The following is a 27,546-nucleotide window of genomic DNA, read 5'->3' on the forward strand; positions in this document are numbered from 1 at the left end:
AAGAATTAGCACACAATGAAATAACAATAATAAAAAATAAGAACCTCGGCTGTTCCTTGTTCTAAAAATAGTCAACTACAATAAATCAAACTTAATCGGGCACTCAACCAACACCTTGTTTTCCTAACAAATATTACTATTGTGGCTAGCCTGATTCTTAGGTTGCCACACAGAGAAAACTCAGGAATTTGTTTACCCTGTTGACAGTGCTTCCTGAGAACAACTCATAAGCAGCTCCCTCAATTTTATATTCAGTGGAAATAATACATATACTTATTTATTAGGTATTAGGCAAACAAGACCTTGTGATGAACACTTAAAAGGTAAAAAGAGGGCAACTCTCATAACTTAAAGCAGAATAATTTCTCCAACACTTAAAAAAGATGATAAAAATCTGCTGCATTCACCTCAGGCCATTTGGTTTTTCACATTTTCCACTATGTCTTTTATCTTCTCTTACAGTGATTATAAATGACTGTCATCTCATCAATGTTTGCAAGTCTCATAAGTCATCAAATAACTTTTGAGGAACTACTTGGCACCAAAATCCTTGGTCACAGTGACCATCAGAGCTGCCAGCAGCCACACTGAAAATCCCACAATCTGACACCACCAGTTCTGAAAGTGGACAGGCCAACAATGAGGCATTTAAAGGATGGTGTGAGAAACCTCATCACTTCTAATGCTGATGGTGTTTCTTGGGCAGTCTGACGGCCAGAGTTACCAAAGTTACCAACCCATTTGTTAATCAAGCACCCTTTGAAATACAGAAATTTCTACCTGTATCCGGCTGTTTCCCCAATCTGCTACGATAATGTTTCCATTAGAATCTACAGCTACTCCAGTTGGTGCATTAAATTGCCCATTTCCTTCTCCATTTGATCCAAACTTCAGCATGAATTCTCCCTCCTGGTTAAATACCTGCATGGGTTAAAACAAAGACCTGAATATGGCATGGTATCAAATATCAGTAATCTAGTACTACCAGTTGACCTGCTAATTAAGGGAGGAATTGAAGAGTTCCCAACACACACACACACACACACACACAGAAGATGAGAAAAGGTGCCCATCTCTCCCTCCACTCCATTACAACATACACCATTTCCCTTCTCACTTAAGATCTGATTCATCTCAGACACGGAGGCAAAGGGCACCAGAACCCTTCTGCAGCTTGTGCATCTTGAGCTAAAAAGAGCTGAATGCAGATACAGCACTGGGTTCTTTGTTTCTGTGGAACTAAAACACAATGGAGCAGATGCTCTCTTCTCTGCTGCCATAATCTAACACACACTGCGAATTGTGGCATGCTGCTCTCTGTATAGACAGTTCAGCAACTGAATTCTCTGTGATGGTAACAGGTTTAGACAGCACAAAGATGGAGCCGATCAATGACTATTCTGTCAGTGACCTGGACGCACCAATGGGACCAAAAGAGAAACAAAATGTGCCATTTACACAGTACCACAGCTATCCCTAAAATATTTTGGTCTACCTTGGGCCCAGGCCCAGCTACAGCGCAAGGTCCAACAGTGTTCTTAGAGACTGACTGTGGCTTGCACAAGAACATGCAAAGACCTGGTAAGTGCCAAGTACACACTGAAGTGCTGATAAGGTAGAAGATGTCAGGAAACCATTCTGTTCTTGAACACCCCAGTGAACAGAGAAAAAACATTTGGGAAAGGAATTTAATGAAGCACCAGGTTAGTGCCTCAGATGATTAAAGAAAATTAAAAGAAAAAAAAAAAGCCAACTAATGAAAAAAACAGGCAAAGATATATTGCTCTCTCCCTGGGCTAAAGTGACCAAACGAGAGAGAAGCCTACATTGTGCAGGATTTTCCATAGAAGATGCCTGAGGGAAGGAACATCCTTTAAAGTTAAGGGGGCGGGAGAAAAATGTTGCTGAGTGAGCTTGTTTAATTCAAGACACTGGTGGCAGGAAGCGGCTTTGGGACTCACAAGAGTGAAATTAATTTATTTAGTTATTTATAAACTAATTTATTATTTAAAAGAAGATGTACTCTCGGCTCTCAGATTATAAACTCTCCAGAGTGTCAACAGTTATATGTACTAATTTAGAGAACACTACAAAAATAAGACTCTTTTCCAGTTAGTATCAAATTGTAACAAGTAACATTTGTATCCCATTGAGTCACACCAGAGACAGATGGGACACCCTGTTCTCATTAGAAATGTAATAATTATAAATCCTCTAAGATGCCACACTTCTTACATCTCTTCACTTGTTTTTTTTTTTTCATTTCAGTTTGCCCCTTGCTGTTAAGCCTCTCCAGGCACTCTTGTTACCAGGCAAACCTTGCTTGTGGACAGGTAATTTATGGAGTCATAGGCCTCCTGCAGCACTCTTGGTTTCTGTGTTGTAATCCAAACCACGAGCGCTACTTCCTTACAAATTCCAAGAGGATACGTAAGCAAGGTTGCTATTCCAAACCTAGGTGATTCAGCACTGCTCAGGACACAAAGGTGTCTATGCTTAGGCAGCAACTTCCTATTTCGGGTGAATATATAAAATTTATTTTTTCAATCAAGAACACTGAAGAACTGGACTAAGAGTTCATCTTTGTGTTCAGTCAAAATAGGCCAGTAGGTGAAATGCCAGGGATTTTGTTGGTGTGTGGGACTGACAGATGTGTCCTCAGAACCCAGGTAGAACAGCATCCTGCCTGTGTCCTGCTGCTGCTTCCTGTAGAGGGAGGGCACAAGAGCACGAAGGAAGTGTATGAAGGGGAATGCCCGAGAACAAATACGCAGAGGTGAGGCATTTCTGGGCCTGTATCTCCTTCACAGACATTTGCCAACACATCCCAGCATGTTTCCTTGGTTTGGTTTATTACTGGGACAAACAAATAAACTTCCTATCATACCATGACATTAACAGGCTGTGAGTCAGGACTTCCCATGGGTGTAAGGACTAGTGGCCAGCCCAGTGCAGGAGGTATGGAATGAAAACTAGTTGTTACACAAGTTTTAGAGAATCAGGTTGTAAAATGGACCCAGTAATCTTAAAGCTTATAGGTGTGGAATTTAAAGACTGTCATGTATCTTTACTTTGTTATAATTTTATTCAACTAGAAATGTGGAAAGCTTTTACTGGGAAATTCAAAAGCCAAACTTTTAAAAGAGGACAGAACACAGGGTCAATAACAGGTTTGGCAGAGGGCTAATACAAATAAGTAAGTTGAAATTATTTATCTCAAGTACAGCTTAGGTGTAAGTAATTGAATTAGAGACCATTGTAGTGACACCAAAGGCAATGGACTGTATCTTCACTAAGCAATGCACTGCATGCACAAAGTTCTCTGAAAGTGCTGTCCTTATAGCAGAGCTCATACATATGGGGTGTGATCTCTTTGGTTTTAACAATATTTTGTTTTTCCCAAGAAAGTATCATAATAAAATTAAAATGGCAACTTTCCAAGTTGCCATCAATTGACAGTACCTTGACAGAATGGTTATGAAAATCTGTAATGATAATTTCATTGTTGCTGTTTACAGCTGCAAAATGAGGACCTGCAATGCAGAAGAAGAAAAAAATAGTAATATCATTAAAATAAAAAGTATGGTTAAATTTTAAAAAAATCAGCCTGACAGAATATTATGTTTGGCTTCTGAGCAATAGTAGTCAAAGTGGGAATACCAATTTCAAATTAAGAGTAATTTTACTACATGGTTTTTTTTAAAATCTCAGCATGCTTTTTGTAAACACAAATAATTTCTTTTTCAAGCAGTTGTCAACTATTGTTACCAATAAGCATTGTTCATTTCTCCTTCTTTTGTATACATTTGACTATGCAGAGATTTATGGGCTTATTAACAAGACAAAATATGTAGTACTTAAGCATAAAGTTGTGTATATACTGAAAATTGTTATCAAAAATGTTCCTGTAAATTCTTAATTGAAATACTTTATGCTCTATGTGCTCACGACTTACAAGCATTTGAGCTAACAAATTTTAGGATAAATAAGAAAGTTACTAGAAGACCACTGTCAAGGAAAAAAGGGCATTTTTTGCTTTACATTGTGTATTGAAATATGTGTGCAAATTTGAGTAAAAAACAAAGGATAGCTTGAAAATAGGCAAGTATCCAAATTAAAACACTTGGTGCTATTTTGAGTTATTAAACAGAACAGAACTCAGTTTCAATTTTCACAGTAAATCAGAGCAGACTATAAAAAAGGTGAAAAATTTTACATTCAAAATATTCAAGTACTGATAATTTACCTGTTTTCTGTAGCCTATCAGCAAGAGGAGGTGATACATTTCTCAAAAGCACTGTTAGGAAGTATTTGGCTACTTTTTTCAGGAGGTGTTCTTGCAAATTTTCAAATGAAAAGAAATTGAGATACCCAGAAAATGTAGTTGTGTTAGAACCCAAGCTCTCATAAATTATATATATTATGCCATAAGACATTGCAAGAGGTCTCAGGATAAGAACACATTGATGCTATTCCTCTCTTTCACTATGAACCAGTCAAAACATCAGACCAATGAAACTACATACTAAGTGTGACCCAACACCTGTAAAATGACCTGCATACCTTAATTGGCATCTTCGTTTCAAATTTTTAAAGAACAGCTATTCACTTAAAATATATCAGTGAGGTTGTTCTGGTTTTTTAACTTAATTGCGTGTTCTGCTTGAAAGACACCATGTGCAAGCAGTCAGTTTGAGTATAAACTGCAATTTCCCCAAACTTTCATTGGCCGTTCCATAACTCTCTCTTCCTGATCTCAATCTTATCACTACCCCATTACACTCATTTTCTAAGAGATACCACTTAGGGCATTGGGCTTCGTGGATCTGATGACTAGAAACACAAAGCACAGTGTTTGAGTTGATTATGATGAACAGCTTAAGTGTGGCAATTACAAAGCACTTATAAAATGCTAGTTAAGATCAGTCATTCTTGGGTCACTGATCTGAAATGCTTCCAGGCATAGGGAGGTAGATAAAACAATATGGTTACAGTTACATTTGCAGAACAGATGTTGCAGTCTGCCTGACCACTCAAGCAAATGGTGAAGTGAATAGGAGCTGTATTGTATGTCTAGCAGAACCTCTCCCCTGGAGGATAAAGGAGTTGGATACAGCATCTTCAACATGCTCAAACATCATGCAAATGTGAGCAGAAGAGGCAAGAAAAGGGGATTTACATATTACCATCAAGTGTACCTGCAAACTGCTTGTCACCATTTCCTCGACTCCCGAACCTAGTGACTATTTTCCCATTTGGCTGGAAGATGAAGACACAGCATGCTTTATTGTCCACTACAATGATGTGTCCATTGCGATCCACTGAAACACCTTTAGGGCCCATGAGCTTTCCAGACCCAATTTTGGCCTAAAAGGGAAAATGCAAAACAGGAAAATATGTTGGCATGATAGAAATGAGTTAGTACAGTTTGAAGATTGTATTACAGGCACACAGCAGAATGGAGAGGCATTTTTTTCATCAAAAGTTGGAAGTGATTGTTTTTATCAACTCTTACTGTGTACTTTATAATTTTTTCTTCAGCTGAAAATAAAGTCTGCTTTCTGTATGTCTTTTCTAGACTGAAAAATCTGTCTGTCGCCTCAGCAACTGAGTACGAATATACAACTTACAAGAAATATAATCAGATTTGTGTGACTTGATAAACTGCAGCACCTGTCAGAAATGTCTGTATGTCCAGCATTAGGGTACCAGCAGGACAGGCAGACAAACAGAAAGGACTTTTGTCTCCAATTGCATGCCGTTCCTGAGTCCAACCACCACCTTCATGGACAAGGAAATATCTTTATCACTGCGCCAAAGAAGTCAGAGCTCTTGGAGCACCAGGGCTGGGTGTGATGTAGGCTATGATGTACTCTGTTGCCTTTCTTGGGTTAGTAAGACACCAGCACCTCCTGAGTGCTCTCAGACAGATTTTGAGCAGAACTAAAGCTCAGGCTAACCTATCTTCCACCAGATTCCACATGACATTGCTTCACTTGCTGCTTAGACACATGAAGTCTCAGCTGAAAAATGCAAGGAGAGAGGATCATGTTGCCAAACAGCAAATGAAGCAATCTTTGAAACACTAAACAAATCAAAGCTTGTTCCTGTCTTAGGTAAATGAAATTATTTCCATCTTTTTAAATAGGCTTTGTGACTACCAAAACCATCTGCCAGCATAATCAGCAACAGGAGGGCAATTGTATACAATATTTCAATGGAAAAACGTTCAGTGGAGAGGAGATGGATCTCACAACAGTAAATTATTTGGAAAGGCTAGAGAGCTGTCAAATCCAAAACTGTCAGAAACATTCTTTAGTAGGTTTAAAAAGAGGGGGTTTTAAAAAGAGGATCTAAGCAGCAGAGCAAGCAGAAATTGAGATCAAGCCTTTAAAGAATCCATGAGCTACCTGGGCATATACCCAAGAAGACTCTAGGATCACCTCCCAATCCATTCCACATTTTTCCCCATTCTATTCTTTTTAAGGCAGAGATTCTAGAACTGTTTTAATCTACATAAAATCAGTTGAGTTTTTACCTTTCAGTTAAAAAAGGTTGTAAATACCTAATTGTTTGCATTGGAATGGAGCAACTTGCATCCTGCTTTTAGCCATTTTATAAAACTGATGGACAGATTTGAAAGCACTTATTCAGGTTTCAAAAGTCTGTACTGGACAGACAATCCACTAAACAGGCTGTGTTGCAATTATGGATTCCAGAACTTTCAGATCCTGTAGTAATTTGTGAGAGATACATCCTACAAACTGAGGTCCATATCTTGGTGAAGAACACACTTTTCTGTTTCCACTGGAATTTAAATGAAATATATACTAAGATATTCATCTTATTTATGAAACAAGGCCATCTTTCACCTCATTGCCTTTGCAGAATGAGACAGATCACTGCCTAGAAAAAGCAATGCTGTGAATCATAGAATCATTGAGGTTGGAAAAGACCTCTAAGATTGAGTCCAAGCATTAATCTAACACTGTCATGTTTACCATGTCCCCAACTACCACATTTACTGGTGACTTCTCTGCCCCTCTCCCCTCCCTCCTGCAATTGGTGAGCAGCAGTGGGACAGATTACAAGGCATGGAGAAAATTTATTGCCTAACCCATTTCTCTCATGTCCCTGATGTTTTCAAAGCAAACAGAAGGAGCTCTCCTACCCTTATTAAGTCCCATGCTCCTATTCCATGGTACATTCTCATAGGTGGGGTTGCAGGTAAAAATAGGAACGATCCTAAAATAAAGCCACCTGGGTTCCCTGAGGATGGCTGCTACCAAGCCACTACACAACCTTTTTCAGTCTCCAGTAAAGAAAATTCCAGGGAGTAAATCTTGCAGGTCCAAGATTATGCTTAGCCACATACAATGATCATGTGTCAGTTTTATATTCATGTGCATATACTGTTATAAATTGCAAAGTATTTAGGCAAAATCTACCTAATTGAATCATACTAAAGTATCCCCAGGAAAAACTATTAAAAATTATTTTGTATTCACCAGGGGGAAGATATGAGCAGAGCTACAAAATGTATTCAGTTTGCATAACAACAAAGCAGCCAAACCATAAATTAGATGCAAATCTGTGGATGTATTTCCTTTGGGGTGATTAAATCATGTTCCTCTCTTTCCTTTGGGATGCCCGCGTGGTTGTCTGCTTGAGAACTGCACCACCTCCTTACCATCTTTCCAGGATCCTATGGAAAATGACTCAGACTCATGAGTACAGTGTCTTCCTGCCCATATAAACACATATGGAAAAATATAATGAATAAATCACATACTACATTAATGGGCACTCAGTGCTGAGAAGAGTAATAAAAATCACTATTCTTGGGCCAGGTTTAAAATATAATTTGCAAGCAGCAATAAAGTATGCCCAGCTAAAGTTTGCAATGTTTTTTACTAAAAATCTGTTTCCAGTTTAGATCAAAATATGCTGATGACACATTACTGGATCTGGCTGAACATAATCTTTGTGTATTTTTATTTCAGAAAGTTTCTTAGAATTATAGGTTTGATTATTTAGAACAGAACATTATGAAACCCAGTCACTCCAGTTAAGTGTATGAATGGAAGTATTTTCAGGCTTTTTTTCCATTAGAAATGAATACAGTATAATGGATCATGTAAACCCTTAATACAAATAATGTGTTTAATTGAATTCAGTCAAGGACATAATGTCCCTTATTTTATAGGCTCTTAGGAATTTAGACTGGTTTTCAAACATGTGTTTATAAAGTCACCCTACCAGGCTGGAAAATATTCTACTGTGGGATATTCCTAGAGGTAAAAAAAAAAAAATTCAGCTAGCCTATATAAAAATTTATGAAGACTTTTCCTCTGTAGAACTAAGTGTGTTAGGGCTTAAGTTTAACTTTACCAATCTTGTTGCTGTCTGAAAGATTCAAGATTGTCAGCAATTAATTACAAACTTTCAACATACCATCTTTTTCTGTTTGAGAACTTCTCTAATAAGGAGATACAGCTTTGTCACACATTGCAATATCACACAATAAGTGGATTTATCATTCATGTGACTGTCAAAATTCAATTGTGACCATTTAACTACACTACCTATTCCCATCTGAACATGCAACCAGCTTCGCACAGCTCTTTCCTTAATTCCTCTAGTGAGACAAAGAAAAAGAAGTTTGACATATGAAATGTATCCTTTCATCTTTTCCCACTTACCTAAATTTGATCTTAACTTGCAGAGCCTTGTTTGGTTGATAACAAGGTTATCATCTTATATATAACTCTTCAAGACTAGAAAGAAAACAATTCTCTTCTCAGAGGAACAGTAATCATTCTCTTGGCTCTATTGTCCAGTTCCTTCACTAGGTTTGAACACCACACTGGTGAGGAGCTGGTACAGCTGCTTCACCACGCCTTCTCTCCTTAGCCTAGTGCAGTGTCTGCTGCAACAGTTTTCTTAAGCAATTTCAGAGTACTTGACAGAGGAAGCCAGCACTATTCTATGCCCTTTACAGATGAAAAAAAAAAAAAAACAAAAAAAACACTGGGAAGTGAAATGAAGATAACTAGGTACCCGTGAGATCTGTAGCACAGCCAGAAACAGAAGCCCTGAATCCTAAAACCCAATCGGAGTCTTTATCATTTCCAGGATAATACAGCCTTTCATGTGAAGAAGCTTGTGTTTTGGTGCAACCTTAGATTAGAGTTTATCTGCTGCTGCATTATGTAAGTTTTACAGCCTTGAGAAAACAGAGCTCTGTCTTTCTTGCTGCCAGCAACTGAGGAAGGTGACACTTTTCTGCCTGGCAGTGGAGGTTGCCAAGGGGAATTAGTCCAGTGCTGTAATCAGGGAGATGCCTGGGTCTGGCTCCAGGGAAATTTGCCTTATGGCTCACATGACTATTAAAACTCTGCTAAGGGAGAGTAAGTGTAAATAAATACAGAAGGAAAGGGACAACATCAAAAATAGTTAGTTTAAGCTCAAAATAGTCCCCTGATATTGCTGAGTTAACAACTAGCAGGCCACCTGCATCAGAGGTCTTACACAAGGACTTGCAGGCACAGTCCTTTGAAGGCAAATGCCATAATCCATTTCTCTCTCTCTCTGTTACCTTAGCAAACACTACCCAATTTAATCTGACAAGACTCCTGTAAGAATTACCACTGCCAACACACAAGAAATTACAAGGTTTTGCCCAGATTCCCACAGGCTAGATCTGTTATATCTATGTTTTGTGCTTCCAATATATTTTATTTAACCCCATCATAGAATAAAATCCTGAGTTGGAAGGGACTCACAAGGCTCATCGAGTCTAACTCCTAGTCCTGCACCATTCATGCCCAATACAAGCCCCATCCCTTCATGGTACTGACTGCCCCCCATATCACAGCCTCACCCTCGGTGGACATGACCTCCCAACCCTGTGTGTGTCCCCCCACAGTTCCCCCAGGCCCTGTGCTCACCCCACCTGCACCCCTCCTCCCCAGCACAGCTGTCCAGCTGCACTGTGCAGTACAGGATCCCCTGAACCAGTGCTGCACCAATACAGGACCCCCTACTCCCATTACAGTTCCTCAGTGTGGCCCTGTGCTCAGTGCCCATCCCTGTTTCCATCCCAGTGCTCCCCCCTGTCTCACTCCTGCTCTCCCCACACACATGCTCTGCCACCTGCCCTGCACATATATGCCTACACTCTGTATAAAAAAATTCTTCTACAAACATTTCTTTTCCCTCTCATAATGCATTGATTGCATTGAATCTAAAAATATTATTTTATATCACTGATGTTTCATCTCTCATTTAATCCATCTAGTCCCAAGAACTATGAAGTCTGATGCGTTAATTTGTATTAACCATACAAACATTGCCAACATTACATAGCTTTTGCAATCCAACAAAAACATTGACTGAAAACAAAGCTAGGCTTCACATCAGAGGAACTACATTAATAATTCATTTCTTTCAATACCTGTCTCCCTGCTGGTAGTATATTGTACATAGGGTCCTGCCTTCTCCAGGGTTTTTTTCCTCCAGAGTTGGCTCCATCCAAAATGCTTGATTTAGACCTTATCTTAAGGAGGAAGGAAAACAAGCCCTCCATGCTCTGTGTCCTGATCAAGCCAGTTCACAAAGATGTTAATAATTATTTAAAATATGCTTAGGATACTCAGAGTATTTGGATTCTTAACTAAATCACGTATTTCTTTGGGTTTGTTTTGGTGTTTTCATTTCATTTAGGGACTTCAGCCAAAACCAAGGTCTTCCTGTGTAGCTGTACATTTTCAAAATTACTTGACAAGTAAAATCACATTCCCTCCGCAAATGCAAGTAATTTGTATTTTTTTAACACTTGCATTACATTTTAGTATCGTTTTATTTTAGCTTGAAGTCTATACATGATCTGGATACTTCTAAAAGCATACACACCAGTTTCTTAGAGGGAGCTCACTGAGGACTACATAAGCACAATTGCATATTTGTATTTGTCACTTTGCAAAGACTATTCAGAGGAAGGCCATTTCTTGCTGCACACCTAAGCAGCTCAGAACCTGAGCTTTTGGGTCATTACACTACCAGAAAATTAGCCAAACAGGTCATTTCTCTCCAATGCAGAACTAAGTATCTAGAACTAAGTACTCCAGAACTAAGTACCTAGGGCAGAAATTTCCCTGCAGGTCCATTATCCCAATGAGTGAGTACTGCTAACCTCTGCCAGAGGTGGCTCTCTCTAATGTGCATCACCAGACTTGGTAACATGCATTCAGAGAACAGCACCAAATGGTGGAAACCTTCAATTCTCTCTGGAACTGCACCTGAACCCAAGCAAAATAAATATTGCAGGTTGGAAATCATCAATGTAGTGTAGTAGCTGTCTTATTTTACTCTCATTACAGGGATCAGAGTTGCTATGAAAATATGAGGTGTGCTTTCCTTAGAATTTCTGATTTCTGAAACCTACAATATCATTACTGTCTTTCAGTTTTTTCAGTGCACAACACACCACCTAAAACACTCCTGTCTATGCTGTAGCACTGGAACAACACCCTGGGTTACCTTTCCTTGCTTTTATTAGCATTCATACATGAATTATACACTACATTTGCTGAGAAGTATGGAACAAAAGACAAAGTCATCATCAGTCTGCTACCTTCTTTTTCTCCTCCATATGTCACTGAAGAGCTTCATGTACTCCTTGGAAGATTTTGTGTTCGTCTGTGTGCATACATATACCTGCACACGCCCTTCTGTACAATCAGAGTACTAATGATGTGAAGGTTGCTGAGCTAGTCCAACTAGCCTTGCTGGCACTTGCTATGCTTGACTGTAAGTTACAGAAAGGCATCTAAGCACCCAGTATGGAACATGTTGTCTCTGCCTGGTATAACATTAGCATTACTGCTGTGATCTCCTCCTATTAATTATACGATGTGGCTGTGTCAGGGGTTTCCAGAGCACAACAATGGAATTTAGACTAAGTTACAGCCAAACTATGCAGTTTCTCGAAAAACAATGTTACTTTGCATTCCTTTGTAGGACAGAGAAAGCTTAGGAGAGTTAACATCGTAACTCATACCTTAAATTTTCCATCTGATGAGAATATGCTAACCCATTTGTTATCATAGTCTGCAATAATGATGTCACCACTGGGATGCACAGCCACTCCTGTTGGCCGCTGCAACTGGCCAGGAGACCTTCCTCGTATGCCAAAACGGCTTTTGAACTGACCATCATTGGAAAATATCTGTAAGAGAAAACATGACTTTTAAAATTATGTCCACATATGACCATCACCTATTTCTTGAAGCTTAGATTTTAGCAAGTCACTAATGAACACTATAGACAGGAAGAGAGCTGGAAACATGAACCACGTTTACACAGTCCATATTTGAAAGTGATTTGTCTAATTTAAGAAGAAGCTTCCATCTGGACCCGAATTTAAAAAAAAAAAAAAAAAATTTCCACACTTACATTGCACTGTTTCTTCAGTGATCTCAAAGTACTTCACAAACATTAGTGAATTAAGCTTCACAATGTCTCTCTCAGGTGGGAGGGGATGGTATTATTCCCTTACTAGAAATGAGGAAACTGAGGCACTGAGTGACTCAGCCACAGTCAAACACTAAGTCTGTAGAAAACATAGAAATATGTCCACTGATTGTGTCCCCAAGCCAGGTAACTAGACACTGAAGTTCCTCTGAAGTGGCTGCAAGTTGTGAAGCATGAGGGTGCTGATGAGTACTTGACTCTGTCTCTTTGAAAAGGCCTGGAAACGAGTTCTCATGGCATGTGGCTTGCTGGTTCTCACATACAAGAACAAGCCACATGCTGCTGCCGTGTTCATTGCTACCACATGGGCAGCCTGGAGAGTGATGACAAATTGTTAATGGTAAAAAAGATACATGGCAAGCAAAGAAAAAATACAGCTTGATTTTCACACAGGTTACAGAAGCCAAGAAATTATGGGTGTCGGGGTACTACCACAGAAAAGATTGGATCATGATATCAGAAAGAGAAATCAATTAAACAGACTAAAAGCCACTTGAAAATGACATCTACATGTTTATTTTTCTATTTGTACTTCCTTAAGAAATTATATTTGTGGCACCTTGCCCTAGATCTATATTTCAAAACATGAGAGTGATAAAATTTACAATGTAAAATTATATTTACAAAAAGGCATTTTTCCAGATTATTGCACAACTTATTTTTTCATTCATTGCCAATGATCATAAGGAATGGAAATAAACTCTGATTATATACTAGATATAGTACAGATCTGAAAAACACAGCTGCAGGTCAAGAAGATGGAATGTTAATGGGTGATAAATTGAGCTTCCCTTGTATTTTCTGTTCTGCCTGAATTGTACAAAGTGTGTCTTTCTGGGACTACAAAACAGGCAGAGGTGTGGGGGCAAGGAGAAAAACACTGGAAGTGGCATATCCTCATCCCCTCATACCTGCACACACTGGTTGTTACTGTCTGCTATTAATATTTTTCCATTTGTAGATGCAGCTACACCTTGAAGATTTGTAAATTCCCCTTTATTTCTTCCTTTGGTGCCTAAAATTGAACACAAAACACATAAGAAATCAGGTTAGACAGGACTAATCAGTTAGGACCCAAATGCCAACACATGCAATTATTACATTTCTGATCAAAGGATTTTTATTTTGAAGAGTTGTTCTCACTGCTACAACTTCAAAGAGCCCTCTCAGTAACAAATACACAAATCTACCTACAAGCAGGGATTGTTCAAGGGACTGTTCTCACTCTTCAGCATGTGTGTCACCCTAGCCTCCATCAACATTAATTGCTTCTTTGGCCTTCATAAATCAGTGTTCACAAATTGCCTCTTGTATGAGGGAAGTAGTAAAAGGTTTTTACATAAGTGATGGACTTTTTTTAAACTGCAGCTTTTTATTCCACTGAAAAGGCAGTTAAAGGGGCAGTACATGGGAACATACAGACAGAGCCTAAGGTAAGAACTTGGACAGATGACACAGGTGTAGTACCATTAGCTAAGTCTCCTCAGTGAAATCACAAAGCTGGGATAAAACGTATCACTCTGGATGGGGCCATTTCAAGACAGGGAAGTTTCCTATTCCCTCATACACAGTTTTCAGTCATAGGCTTCAAAAATTCCCTTAGCAGGGAAATTCAAATGAAGAACTAGCTTTGAACATTGGGACTTGTGGGCCAATGAAGACCAACACCTGGAGACTGAATGCTTCTGCCGATACCTTGGGTTGTTCTAAAGAAGCAGTGTCCACACACAGCAGTCTCATTTTAACCCAGGATAAATGTATTCGTGATTTACATAGACCTGTAAGTCTTTTACCCAGTGGCTTAAGGTAATAAGGAGTTGTAAAATGTCAATTTTTCACAACAGTTCATTAAGTTTAGGTGGCTTATTACTTAGATGTTTGTTCTGAGACGTTCCAAGGAGCATCACAGAGCAAACTGATGTCTTTAAAAGATCAGCTCTGAAGTAGCTGGTCCAAATTACACCTGGAACACAGGAACAGGATCCAAATTCCTGATTTGTTTGTAAAGGAGGCTCAGGGGTCTTTAAAAAAGACTGCAGTTATGATCTTGGACTCCAAGTATTATTCATAATAAATGAAGGAATTCTGAAACAAAACAAAAAAACCCCACCAACCAACCACCTACTCTATAAGCTGTTCTTTCTAACATTTGGATGCAGCGCTGCTTTTCTCGGTGAAATATTTTTACAAGCATTCACTGGCTGTGTATCAGACATTAACTGGTTCCAATGTATGGTTTTAACTGAAAAACTTGTATTTCATTTTAGTTAGTCCAAAATATCCCGGAGCTCAGTGATTAAAACTGTTCTGTGATGCCGAATGTAAGACATACATATCAGCTCTAATTTGTATGTAGCTTTCATCAGGGATGTGCATGCTCGTAACAACCCTTCTTTCTTCTGTGGTGATGGCTGTGGGATGCATATTTCCTGTCACTGGCAAACAAGTAACATTTAATTTTTCTGCACTCAGTGCTGCAAGAATGTCCCTTTGTTTCAAGACTTATTTTCTTCTACTCCATCTGCTTCATCCTCTAAATAAGGCAAATGCTTCTCAGTTTTTGTACTGCAAGGGAAAAGTACATATTCAGGGAATAGTGAGTTACATACCAATTACATTAGCCATACTTGAGCCATACTTTCTGTTTATTCTTTTAATAAGCAGTGCCTGAGGGATGCATGCAGCAATTTTTTTCCACCATATGCTAATGATAAGTTTCCTTTTTGCTTCTTAGCCAAAGAGAATGGATGAAAAGGGAGAAACATTCCTTTTACTACTGAGAGTAAAGGGAAAACATTCGTTAGAAAAGAGAAGGCATAAGCTAGAGCATCTGGAACCAACTAGCACAAACTTTATGGAATGTATGCTCTTTAGCCTTAGAAAAATGTTCTTGAAAGTCAAGGAATTTTGTTTTTAAAGGTAAGAGAGACCTATATAAAAAGTTACTTCAGTGGAACCTTGTAAATATACATCAAAGGAAAAACTGAAGAAATTACACAGGAATGCCACAGTCACGTTTCACAGTAAGTTTAAGAAATAGCAATTTATTAGCACAGTGTGCAGATGAAATTCAGCTCCATGCAATGTCCTTGTACCTCCTGCTTTGCAGCTATTAAACCTATCACCTAGGTCCTAATTTGCATACAGGCCTTTATACAGCCTGCTCTGCAATGGCAGAAATTCCTTTGCAGAATTCCTCTGTAGAACAAAGCTTATTTCCTAATGTATGTTCAGGAGGAAATCAGATAACTTTGAACTTTCCATTTTGAATAATTCACTACTCCAGCAATGATCTGAAGCCAAGTGCAGGCACTTCAGATGATGAGAGGAAAGCCTGTCAGCCTCTGGAAAAGCAGGCTTTTGCAACTGACTCTGCAATACCAAAGGATGATAGCTCTCTTCGTAAGCAAAAAGTCCTTCCTTATGAACATACCTGCCTAAGAGAGAGTCTTCAGCAAGTCTTTTACTGCAAGATACTACCCCTCTGTATCAAGGCATTTCATGTTTTGTCTTCTCTCCATCACGGGCAGTCACCCATCTCTCCTTAGCCTAGGAAGGCACAAACATTTCAATTGCACAGGGCTGGAACCAGTAGGAGCCTCATTCCAGTGTTTCCCAAGCAGCCTGGTCAAGAGATGAAAGCCTGCATCTTTTGTGCCCTTCGTTGCCCAGCTTTATCTCCCTCCTCTTCTGAGCTAGTGCAGGGCACAAAGGAGGAAAAGACAGATATTTTACTGCAAGCTGCTGGGGACTGGGAGAAAACAGGAGAGATTTCAAAAGGGGAAGGCTGAACAGAGTTATTAGGAAGCAGATCTGTGGCCTGTGGAGTATCTCCTTTTATACCATTTTTGTATAAAGATAATAATCAGATTTGTTTTAGCTCTGTCTAATTCTGTCTGGTATTACTGAGCATAGCCTGCACAAACCAATTAATTTAGCTTTCAACAAAGAAGGTATCCATTTTCTTCTCAAGACAATTCTAGCACACATAAAATGCTTCATAATTTCAATCTTTTACTCTTGCACAATAGAGGCCATACTGAATCTCACCAAAAAGAAGGGAAAAAATAATCTAAAAGCCCATTAACAATCACAGGAGATGTTAAAAATTACTCCATGTAACTGTAGTAACAATTTGCTCTTCGAGTCCTGGGAATCTGAACAAACTTGTATAGTGTGTATTTTTAATGTTCATAGTAAGAGAAGGAGTGGGTTTTGCTTTCTAAGTTTTACTAATATGAATAATAACCCCCCTGCTTGCTAACTTAGATTCCCCAGCTTCCTAAAATACAAAGAAAAAGATGTGTCAGTTCCTCCAGCAGGAAGGGAATAGATTCAGAGAGATAAAATCAAACTGCAGAAATATTATAGATTATTGGAAGACTTTAGAGGTTGTGAGTGGCCATAACCTGTTGTGTAGGAACCATTTCTTTCCTGCCTACAGCACTACAAGTAATTCTTCTTGGACTCTTTCCTATGTGGTACTGGAACAGAAGGTAAAACTAAACTGCGTGGAAAGGTCTACATACATACTGCATAGACAGGCATCAAGGAGTTTTCTTGTTTCCCAGCTTCCTTTCTTTTTTCCTCAGAGTGCTAAAAGATATTTAGTCAAATCTTACACACTATGAGGCTGTGATGCCCCCTCTCATAATGGATGCAGCCGAAACACAGAAATCTCTGGAGTAAAACTGCACTGGATTGTTAACCCTATGTGCTTGCTGTAAAAGAAATGTCAGTCTTTCTAATCCTTCCCACGTAACTCTATGTTTTAAAATTAGTCAGTCTGCTGGTTGAAGGCACACTGTTTGTAACCTTTAAAGAGGAATGAATAATTCAGTAGGAACTCTGGCAGATATGCCCACACACTGTTGGTAGTGAAGATGGACTGATTTGTGTTAATTTGCTTTACACAGCATCTGTCCCCAAAAGCTTGGCCAAGACCACCCCCAAGCCCTGCTTGTGCAGCAGAGCCCCTGTCACCACAGACAGGCATGGACAAACCTAGGGGGAGGTGCACCTCCAAAGTTCTTTGCTGGCACAGCAGCCAAACCTCAAATAACAAGAGTCAAATCCAGGCCAGGTCTCTGTCATCAGCACATCAGAAATGTGCTGGGGACTTTGCCAGCAATGTGATATCAAGAGTTCTTCCTTCCCCCCGGTGCAATACAGGTACGACTGCAATGCAATGCAATGCAGTCCAGGCCTGTCAAAATTCCACACTGGCCATCACAAACCCATAGAGTTCACGACGAACATCAGAGGGATTTGAGCTAATAAACTGGAAACAGAAATTATTTTTTCCCATTACTAGGCATTCCTATTTCTACAGCAGGGAGGCTGAACCAGATGACCCACCATGGTCCCTTCCAACCTTATTTCTTTTGTGATTCTGTGAAACACCCAATCAAGAATCCTTTTGCTCCCTCTAAGCCTGCTTTTTAAACTGCACTTAAGCTATTATTACATAGGCCTTGTTTGTAAGGGTTTATGTGGAGTAAATTCACAGTAAGTCTCCTATTTGCTTTCAGCATTGATAACAGAACAGAAGACGACATTCACACCTAGTAAGGAGGCTGATAGAAGTTCTGTTAAAGGCAATGTTTTATTTTACATATTAATGTACCAGCTAAACTTAGATGCTCAGTTACGTGACTTAACAGACAACTAAACGGTCTGAGGAAAAGGAAAATTGAACTTTCTAGCAGAGGGCCAATTCTCCATCTGGCTGTATCTGATGCCAATTCCAAATATAAATAAATGAAGAGAAAAAAGCAGTTAAAGTGGGAAATAGAACCACTACTGCTAAATGGTGTCAAAGAACCCAGTCACAAAAAGTGCCAGAAGAGAAAAAATACCAAGGCACACAGTGCAGCATGGCAGAGCTAGAACATAAGATGGGGTCCTAGACAGAGCAGCTGATAACAACCATGTCTCTTAACCCTTCTTTGAAGGACATGGAAGAGATTTACCAGGGAAGGTGGAAGTGGCTGATACTGTGAACACCCCTCACCTCTGCTCGGCATGGGTCTAAGGCACAAAAGCAGGGTAATGAAAGACTTCCCCCTCACTTTAGTGCTTTCTACCAGTTGTAGAGGTAGAAAAATCAATGGGCAACAATTATTTTCTAGATATCATAAGAACATTCTTGTTTTCATTTGTATAGACTAAGGACATGCTACACAGATATTGCATGGACACACTCTTAGAGATTACACCTGTTTAAAAAAAATAATAGGTTGAGGATATAAATTATTGAGAGAGAAAAAGGATGCAAGAAATACTCTGCTCTTGTAAATAATGAAATCTGTGAGCGTATAGTCAATAATTTGACCTTGGAATGTCTAAAGAGAACCACATGCCATTTTAAAAGCCACAAATAACACAGAATTGGCAGAAGATACAATACACACATCCCCGTGAACAAATGCACTAATGTTGCATTTGTGCTATCTCTTGTTAATACTAGCAGGAGAACAATCCCCTGCTAGCAGCTGATCAATTTACTTGTGTGCATAAAAGCCCATACATCAGCATACATACAATAGCACACTCCATATACTTGGATGCCCAGAGGAATATTACAGTGTGATTCTCCAACACAGCTGTGTGAGCTTCTGGCAGCCCAAACAGAAGATTTATCTTGCCCAGTTTACAATACAGACCCAGATTTGGTCAGGGCCATTGCAGGAATTCAACAATGGGTTCAAAACAGATACACAGTTGTGTTGGAGAACAGTGATAAACTTTACATTACCTCATCAACAAATGAATCAAACCTTAACTTTTCAAAGTGAGCTGAAACTGGAAGTAAATGAACTCCATGAAGGCAATCCTTGTGAAAATGTCAGAAGTTTTACCTGCATAATTTGGAAGATTGTAAAACCCTAGAGCATTGTGACCTTTCAGACAATGCATACATAAGCCCACAGAAGCCCAGAGGAATATCTCTATAGAGGGTCATTCTGTGAAATGAGTGGCTGAAAACTGAACATGAAATATTACTTTCAGCTCTGTTTTTTCTATAAAATAGTGATCCATATATCCCAAATATGGACACTCCAAGAGGTTTCATGGAGCAAAAGTTCTGAGACATGCATAGCTCTTGCTCTAATGAAATGCATCTTCCTATTTTGAGTGGTGAAGGGGAGAAGGTAGAACTCAAAAATAAAGCCCATGGTCACGGTTGCATCATGACACAACTAAAAGGCTCTGCACTTCTGGGAAAACATTTAAGACTTCTAGAATTTATGGTGTGTTGGAAAGAGTAGTTTAAAAAAAATTGAAAAAAAATATCTAACAAACAGCACCACTACCAACAAAGGCCAAACCAGAACCATACCACTGTTTGGTAGTCAAGCCAGAAACTGCTCACTAGAAGCAAGGGATACAGAAGCGAAATTACAAGCTGAATTACTTTAATCCATACCAAAAGCTTTGTAATAAGAATATTAACAATTTTTTAAATATCCCAAACCAAATGTATCCATTTCTCAACCAAAATCCCAATTAAATATTTGCTGCAAACTATTTTTGAAGTGTATACTTCCAAAATTTACATATAAACAAAAGTCAAGAGGCTGAATGGTATTACCAGGTTGCTCTACTTACATCTTTAGCTTTACAATAACTAAACTTTTTCATTCAGTTTCCCTGAACTGTTTTTAAGTATGTCAACAGGCAGCCAAGTCACCTACCTATTCTGAAGATCAAATCATCTTCAATGGGATTCTCTTTTCTTTTGCCAGTGCTGTACATGCTTGCAGGTCTCTTCACAGCTTTCTGCTTCACATGACCACTGCCAGGAGATTTAACACGCCTCTTAACCCCTTCAGTGGTAGGGGACACATCTGCTGACCTGACCACTTTAAGTTTGAATGGGCTGCCCTTGATATGTTGATCATAAAGTCTCAGTGACAAAGTGAAGTCCCCTTCTTTCTGAACAGTATACAAAAATTCGTAAGTGCCATTTTTGTTGTCAAGTATTTCTCCATCTGCTACACTCCCATCAGGCGTGCTCAGTTCAGCAGTGAGGTAAGCATTCCCAGATTTACAGAGCTCCCCATCTTTGTCCTTGGTTGTGATGGTAACAGACATGGGCTGTCCGATCACTGTCTGCCTCAGTCCCTCGCCGGTGGCAACTGTTTCAGAGGCAACAGCATTGGTGGTTAAAATAGTCCCCAGGTTGTGAATGGACTTCTTCAGGCCTTCTGTTTCCACGATAAAGTCCAACTGATCGTTTTCACGGGGCTGCAGCGGGAAGTCCCGCTCAGCCAGTTCGTTCAGCTTGTCACTCATTTGCTTCTTCACCAGCAGCACTTCGGTTTCGGTGCCGTGGTTGAGGGCTTGGGCTGTAAAGTTGCTGCAGCTTTTAATGCTTTCCTGTCCTTCTAGCAAGGTATCCAGCTGTGTCTGGAGGACCTGTGTGCATTACCAAACACCAGATTAGCATCGTGTTACAAGACCTATCCTATGAAGATGTAGCATCTAAAGGTCTTTGTAGGAACCAAATTTATGATGTCTTATTTTAGAGTTTAATTTAAACCTTCATTTCAGAAGAAGTACCACACTGATCACTAACCTGTATTTGGAATATAATGCTGCAACACAAAAAAACAACCTAGTTTGGGTATTCAAGACTTTACAGATCCACTGGCACAACAGATTGAATTACTGCCCCACCTATCTTGTTGAGGGGGGTTTTTTGTTTGTTTTGGTTGGGGTTTTTTTGAGCAACAACCCAGCAACAAATGTAGGAGCTTGAACCCTGCTCCATTTAACTCTCAGCAGTCATGGTTAATGAGACAGTTACTGGAAATTAGTTGTGTTCACAGATGCAGAGATATTTTGGAGTCATGAGGCCCATTAATAAGAGAGGCTGCAAGAAACTTCTTGACACTATTTCTTCAGAGCCAGGGGAATCTGTGGGTTACTCCTCCATGGAAATGGACAAGAAGGCCTCAAGACCTGGATGCACATCCATCCTGAGGAAAAGGGGGATTCCTGAACCAAATAAGTGAAGAAAGGAAAAATCTCCCTAGAAGAAGGTAAACTGATTCCTCACTTTCAGCAGCCAGGAAAGCAAAACATACAGAATGGGCTGTTGGATAGTGGGAAGAGTTGGACTGAGTAGCCTGAAATTTTGGTGGGCAGCAAGTAGCCACTCCATATTTAAGACTATGAAAGAGCTTCTATTATAGGGTCAGTTCTGGCCCTCAATCTAAAGTCCTTAAAATCCTTGACCTCAAAATTGTTAAGTGTGGGCTGGCAACTGGGCTAACTTTTTTTTTTTTAAACCAAATTTGCAGTGAATTGGAAAAAGGATCCCTGAATTTTAACAACCTAGCAGAGACATTCATGATAGTCAAGGAAACATTGCAGCTGCCCCCCACACTCTCCACTGATAAAATCACCAAACGAAGGTACCCAGTCATACACTTGGTATGTTTTTCCTACAGAGAAGAACCAGGGCACAGACATGACTGTGGATTATAGAAGCTTTTTTGTTGACCATCACTGTAAAGTAAATATTTTTGAAACGTTTCTGTTGATGTAAAGTAAACTTAGAGACTGGATGTATTTATTGCTATGTGTATTGGGTTGACCCTGAGTTGATGGACAGTCTTTAAGACCAATTACGCTTCTCACAATTTACATATTTAAACCGCACAGAAAGGCGGGACTTCCCCTTTTTGGTCGGAGCTCGCTTGCTGGGAGGTGGGGGCAGCTCGGGGCCTCCCGGCCCCGCCGGGCTGGGCCGGGGCCACTGCCCCTTTCCCCCTTTCCCAATGCTGCGGCACGGACCCTGGGTGGCTGGGGGGGAACTGCCTCAGAGCCACAGGCAGCTCAAACCAGCCATGGACTGCTCACAGCTGGACCCGTCTAGCACGGCTTCTGGGGACCGGCGGGTCCCTCTCCTCTCCATGCGGAGCCGGCGGAGTCAACGGGAGCCGGCAGAGCCTCCTGTCTGCAGCCAGCACACTTCGTGCTGAACTGAAGAAGACACCACGCAGCCAGCAGCACAAAGGGAGCGAGGCTTTCCCCACCGTAAAGGCCGAACAAGAACACCCTTCAGCATGGCGGCTTCAGAGTCAGAGAGAAAGAGAAGTGAGTCCCGTGGGACGGAGCTGGAAATGGCAACGGGAGAAAAGAGGGCGGTGCCGCGATTCTGGCGGGCAGCTTAAAAGAAACCTTCTTGCATGCCGTGGTAAGAAACTGTAATACCACAAACTGTTTGTCTCTTTAATCCATTTGAAGAACATGGGGGGATGGAGTATCTTCGTGTGCCTGTGAAGATTGTGAAGAATGCCAATGCCAGGCTTTATAGTAGTAAGAGGCTGTTAGAGACTTGTGGCGAAGAAGAGCCTTTGTGTGCAGGCCAAAAGAACTTATCCTTAAAAAGATGAATAACCCCATGTGATGGCCCATGTTTTGCAGTGTGAAGGAACTGTGAGATTTTTCATGGGAGAGATGTTCTACACACAGCAGATTGTTTGTTTCCGGGCGGATCTGCTGTTAGTGGCAGTTTGGGAACCACGTGCAACTGAAGGAAAAACCTTTTTTTCCCTTAAGCATAAGAGAGAGACTTTTCAAGAACTGGAACACTGACTAACATCCCATGTTCTGTTATCCCTTGTGTGAGCTAGGTAAAAGGAGAGAAGTGCTGGCTGGAGGGGGGGGGGGGGATTTGTTTTTGTTTTGTTATTGTCTCTTTACTTTTAATTCTATTAGTAATAAAACTCTTTCATTGTACTGCAACTGTTTAAGGTTTGTGCCTGCTTTGCTTTTCTCCTAATTCTTATCTCACAGAAGGAAAATAAGTAAGTAATGAATATTTTGAACCAAAACCACTACATTTAATTGGTGTTTTCTGCCCGGTTTCGAACTCAACCCGCTACACTATGAAATACTCTTCCCTTGCTGAGACACACTATGTAAAGACATTGGATTCTAAAGGCATTTTCTTCTGAATTTTTCAAAGCTTTAAGCTTTTCATCCACTGGAGAAAATCCAGGCTCCCATGTTACTGACATGGGAAAGTGATAACAACACAAAATCTTTTGCAATCAAAACAGAATGAACAAGTTTCAAGACTACACTGAAATTTCAAGTCTTCTGCTTTTCTAGGCATACAGAAATTTTTCAGGATGCAATACAAGGTATTTCTAATCTGCTTGGTCTTTACTCAAGGACATAAGTAGTTAAAGAGAGAGCATAGCTAATAAGGTCCCAGGATGAAAAAACCCCATATGCTTCAGATAACAGGTCACAAACTAAAAGAAAGACAATTTGCAGCTATGTTTTAAAATCAATACTTTCTTAAGACATCTTTCTTTCATTACAAAAATGGAAAATATTAAATCCTAACATACATAATATTTAAAATGTACAGAGAGTATTTTACATCTTACACTCTCAGTCTACTGGGCAACAAACTGAATTGCCAACTTTTTTTTAGTAAAGTGTACCCTTTTTATTGTTACATTTTTTAAAAGCATATGATCAGAAAAATTGATGATTTGGGTTTGACTTATTTTGCAGGACTACTGTGCATTCAAATTAAAATCCAGTTTCAACTGGGGTTTTTTATACAAACAGGGTAGATGCCTCTTTTACTGCTTATGTGCAACTTCATAAAAATTTTATTCTCTAATGCTCAAAGTAGTTATTAAATTATTTTAAATCTCTTTAAACAACAATAACATCATATTCTATTTTGTGTAGACTTTGTACACACACAGAGTATATTTGCTTGCTATGGAAGTGTGACATCTTGATTAGATTGTGACATCATGAATACATTTAGATAAACCTGGGATCTAAGTCCACATTATTGATGCTAAAACTTCTCTAAGCTGCTCCTTAGCTCTGGAGATGATTAAATTCCGTGCCCCAATGGTTTCGGGCTCCCTATGTTCCTAAAAGTACGTATCTTGTGCAGGTGTTAGAATTCCTCCATTTCCACAGGCTCAGCAGTTCAATACCTTTCTAATGATGTTTTCAAGCCTACTCTAGATCCAGGAATGCAGCATTCCTCCACTTCAGACATCTGGAGATGTTCAAGCTGCTTGGTAATGGCACTCTTGAAACTCCAGTTGTTGATGTTATTTCCTTTTAAAGGCTACTTTCATGGAAGAAATCTTTCTTTATAAAGCAGAGAACTGATGCCCAGGAAAATAAGGTCTAAATTCTTTAATTTTCCTGATTCAGACCTAATAATCCTCAACAAAATTTCTACCCACCAGGCTACAGGCTTTGCTTTGTAAAAGTACACGTTTCTGTTTTCTTCCTCTGAAGCTTAGTCTACAGTATAAGGGGAAGACCCTCAGATTCAATCATCCAAATAGGAAGTAAAAGAGTGAATACAGCTTTGCAATCTATTACTCTCTGCATTCCCCTAAGAAAGTGAGATGTCCCTCCAATCTTTTTGTATTCCAACATGTGACATCTAACATGAAATATGTTAGATCATGACATCAAAGCACTGGAAAGAAAAACAGTGCCTTGAAGCAAAACAGGCAGCCTTACTCAGTTCTTCAGGAAAAATTGTTTGGCCTGTATCTTCATGCTCATCTTATAAGGCTGGGCACCCACAAGTGAGGCTCTGCAGCACTTCATTTCAGGAAAACAAAGTTCTCTGGATCTCAGACACAATTTGTCAAACTGGCGTCCCACACCATTTGTAAAAACTGGCTGATTAAATTAGCAGCTTTTCATTGAAACAAAACATGCATCTTACTTTGTGTTTAAGGCCGTAATTCACTTCCAGCTCCATGAGCAGCACGCTCTTTCGCACATTTAAAGTCTTCTGGAGTTCATCAAAAGTGGAATGAATATCATCTACGATGCTAGCCTTTTGGTTGGTTAACTGGTGTATGATTTCAGATATAAAATGAAGTGCTGAGTCAATCTCTGGAAGCCTGAGGGAGGAATTAAATTACAAAGATTGCTGTTTCAAAAGTCATTAAACATTGGCCCTTGCCCTGGTGTCTTTTGGTTAAACCCTCTCATCAGCAGGCTGTCTTTACATTTGGTCATTTCCCAGAAGTAACTTCATTCCTTTTATAACCACACAGTGGGTCTGGTCTGATAAAATAAGGCTAAGCCACAGTCTTCCCCTGTGCAAATCCATTAGACTTTAGGCATTACCAACAGTGAGACCTTGGATCCTCTGTACTTTATACTGTATATCTACTCGAGAAGATATAACTAGATCTACCCCACTTTTTCTTTTTTTTTAAGCCTTGTTGCCACCATAGTGTTTGTACCAGTCTTTTTAACACCCAGTATTATTTATTTAGCTATCATTAAATTAACAACTGGATAGTAGCTTCTTCCTTAGCATTTTATGCCCCTTCTTTGGAGGACACCTGCATTTCGAATGGCCTCTGTTTTGTGAAAGACATATAGGAATCTCTTTTCACTAATCCCTCAGTACATCCCACTCAATGGATTTTTTGTCCTTATTCTAGGACTATCCCTGTTTCCAAGATAAATACCCATGGCACCAGCACATTAAAATATCTACCCCAGTTAGCACAGGAAGCCAGTGATAAAACTGAAAATGGAAAATAGTCAGTAGAGTCTCCATACCTTTTGTTGACAGCATCCAATTGGACTTGGAGGGAAGCCTTGTGTTGCTCCACCACATCCTTGAGTGGTACAGTGGGATGCTCTGCGTGTTCTCCCTCTGTGCACTCCCGGCACATGGCTGTCTCACAGGACTGGCAGTAAAACTCCATCACCTGGAAAAGTGCACAACTCTACACTCAAACATGGCAGCAGTTACATAACTCAAAGCATATCTTACTGAGTCTTGAACTCATTTATTAGCCAAGCTCTGAGACAAAGCTTCTGTTTTCTTATGCACCAATAATTTACTGCCTAAAAGATGGCTGTTATTCTTACACATTTTACATCAAAATGCTCCTTTAAAAGCATCTTATTCTATCATAAAGTGTCAGAACAGCAGCCTGTGTACAATGCTGGACTTCACTGCTGGTCCTAACATCGTCTTTACACTGTGTAATAGTAAGTTTTGGTGTCTCTCATGCACTCCATGAAACAACTCAAAAAACCAGGCATTCAACTACCCTCACTAACTTGATCCTTAGTTGTCCCATAGTGTCTGCTAAAGAAAGTGTAAACTTAGGCTGCTTTTCAGAACAAGGCCACGCTTGGAACACAAACTCAATGGAAATCACCAACCAGCATGTTTATTTGTTAGAGGAAAGCACCCTAAATGAACCAACGTGCTGCAGGGAAAAATCTCCATATCCCATTACTAATCCCTTAAAACCATTAAAACCTCATATCTGAGATTGTAATAGGAGGGCTGATCTATACTTGAAAGAGGAGGAGATTGTTTCAACCTGTTAAGTACCCAGCAAGATGCTCTTTAGAGATAAAAATAGATCTTTACATGTAATAGATTCTGAATATATTCATGAAGGGAAAGAAACAGAGAAGTGCTGTAAATCATATGTTAGTCAAAATAATGCACACGTGCAAATTTGGCATGAGACCTTTTTTTACAGCTTGGAAGTCCTTGGGCACAAAGCATTTTAGGCTTATTAAAAAAGGATATAAGGGAATTCATAGTATATGCTTCAAAGCAAGACATTGGCAGCTCTTTTGCATTCAGAGCATAGCATCAGAATCTTGAATAATTCAGCTGATGCTTCTGGCACTCAGATATCTTGCACAAAGATGGCTGTGCTAGAGTTGTTGGTTGATGAGATGGTTGTGTAGAACCAGCTGTTTTCAGGTGAGCAGAGGGATTTGTAACAGCATTGGGCAAAAGAGCTGGCTGCTCCAAGGCATCTTGAGAATTAAGGAGGGGAAAGAACGAACCATGATTTGCACGTGGCTATTAGCATTAACAGGGATTTTCCTCTGATAAGCTCCTTTCCATCTTATTCCCATTCTTCCCTCTTATCTCAGTTCACAAGATATGGGATTCACATGCAATGAGGCTTTAGTCATTTGTTGGCCATTCATGTAAGCCACTTC

General features: G+C 39.7%; 1 protein-coding gene across 7 annotated transcripts in view; it reads right to left on the bottom strand.

Annotated features, from left to right (window-relative positions):
* The window catches only part of TRIM2 (tripartite motif containing 2), a 71,496-nt gene that overhangs the window by 4,571 nt on the left and 39,379 nt on the right, over positions 1-27,546 (bottom strand). For 6 of the 7 annotated variants that reach the window (XM_082282226.1, XM_082282230.1, XM_082282229.1 and 3 more), the window contains exons 4-11: positions 26,128-26,279; positions 25,274-25,454; positions 20,232-20,955; positions 13,446-13,549; positions 12,062-12,229; positions 5,187-5,367; positions 3,463-3,533; positions 781-921 (exon numbers count right to left, since the gene is read on the bottom strand). In XM_082282226.1, the coding sequence (XP_082138352.1) occupies positions 781-921; positions 3,463-3,533; positions 5,187-5,367; positions 12,062-12,229; positions 13,446-13,549; positions 20,232-20,955; positions 25,274-25,454; positions 26,128-26,279 (1,722 nt within the window). The remainder of the gene's footprint in view (positions 1-780; positions 922-3,462; positions 3,534-5,186; positions 5,368-12,061; positions 12,230-13,445; positions 13,550-20,231; positions 20,956-25,273; positions 25,455-26,127; positions 26,280-27,546) is intronic. The other variant, XM_082282231.1, reaches the window with a different exon arrangement.

Source organism: Coloeus monedula (genome assembly GCF_965178545.1).
Source record: "Coloeus monedula genome assembly, chromosome: 5".
In the NCBI taxonomy this organism is placed as follows: domain Eukaryota; kingdom Metazoa; phylum Chordata; class Aves; order Passeriformes; family Corvidae; genus Coloeus; species Coloeus monedula.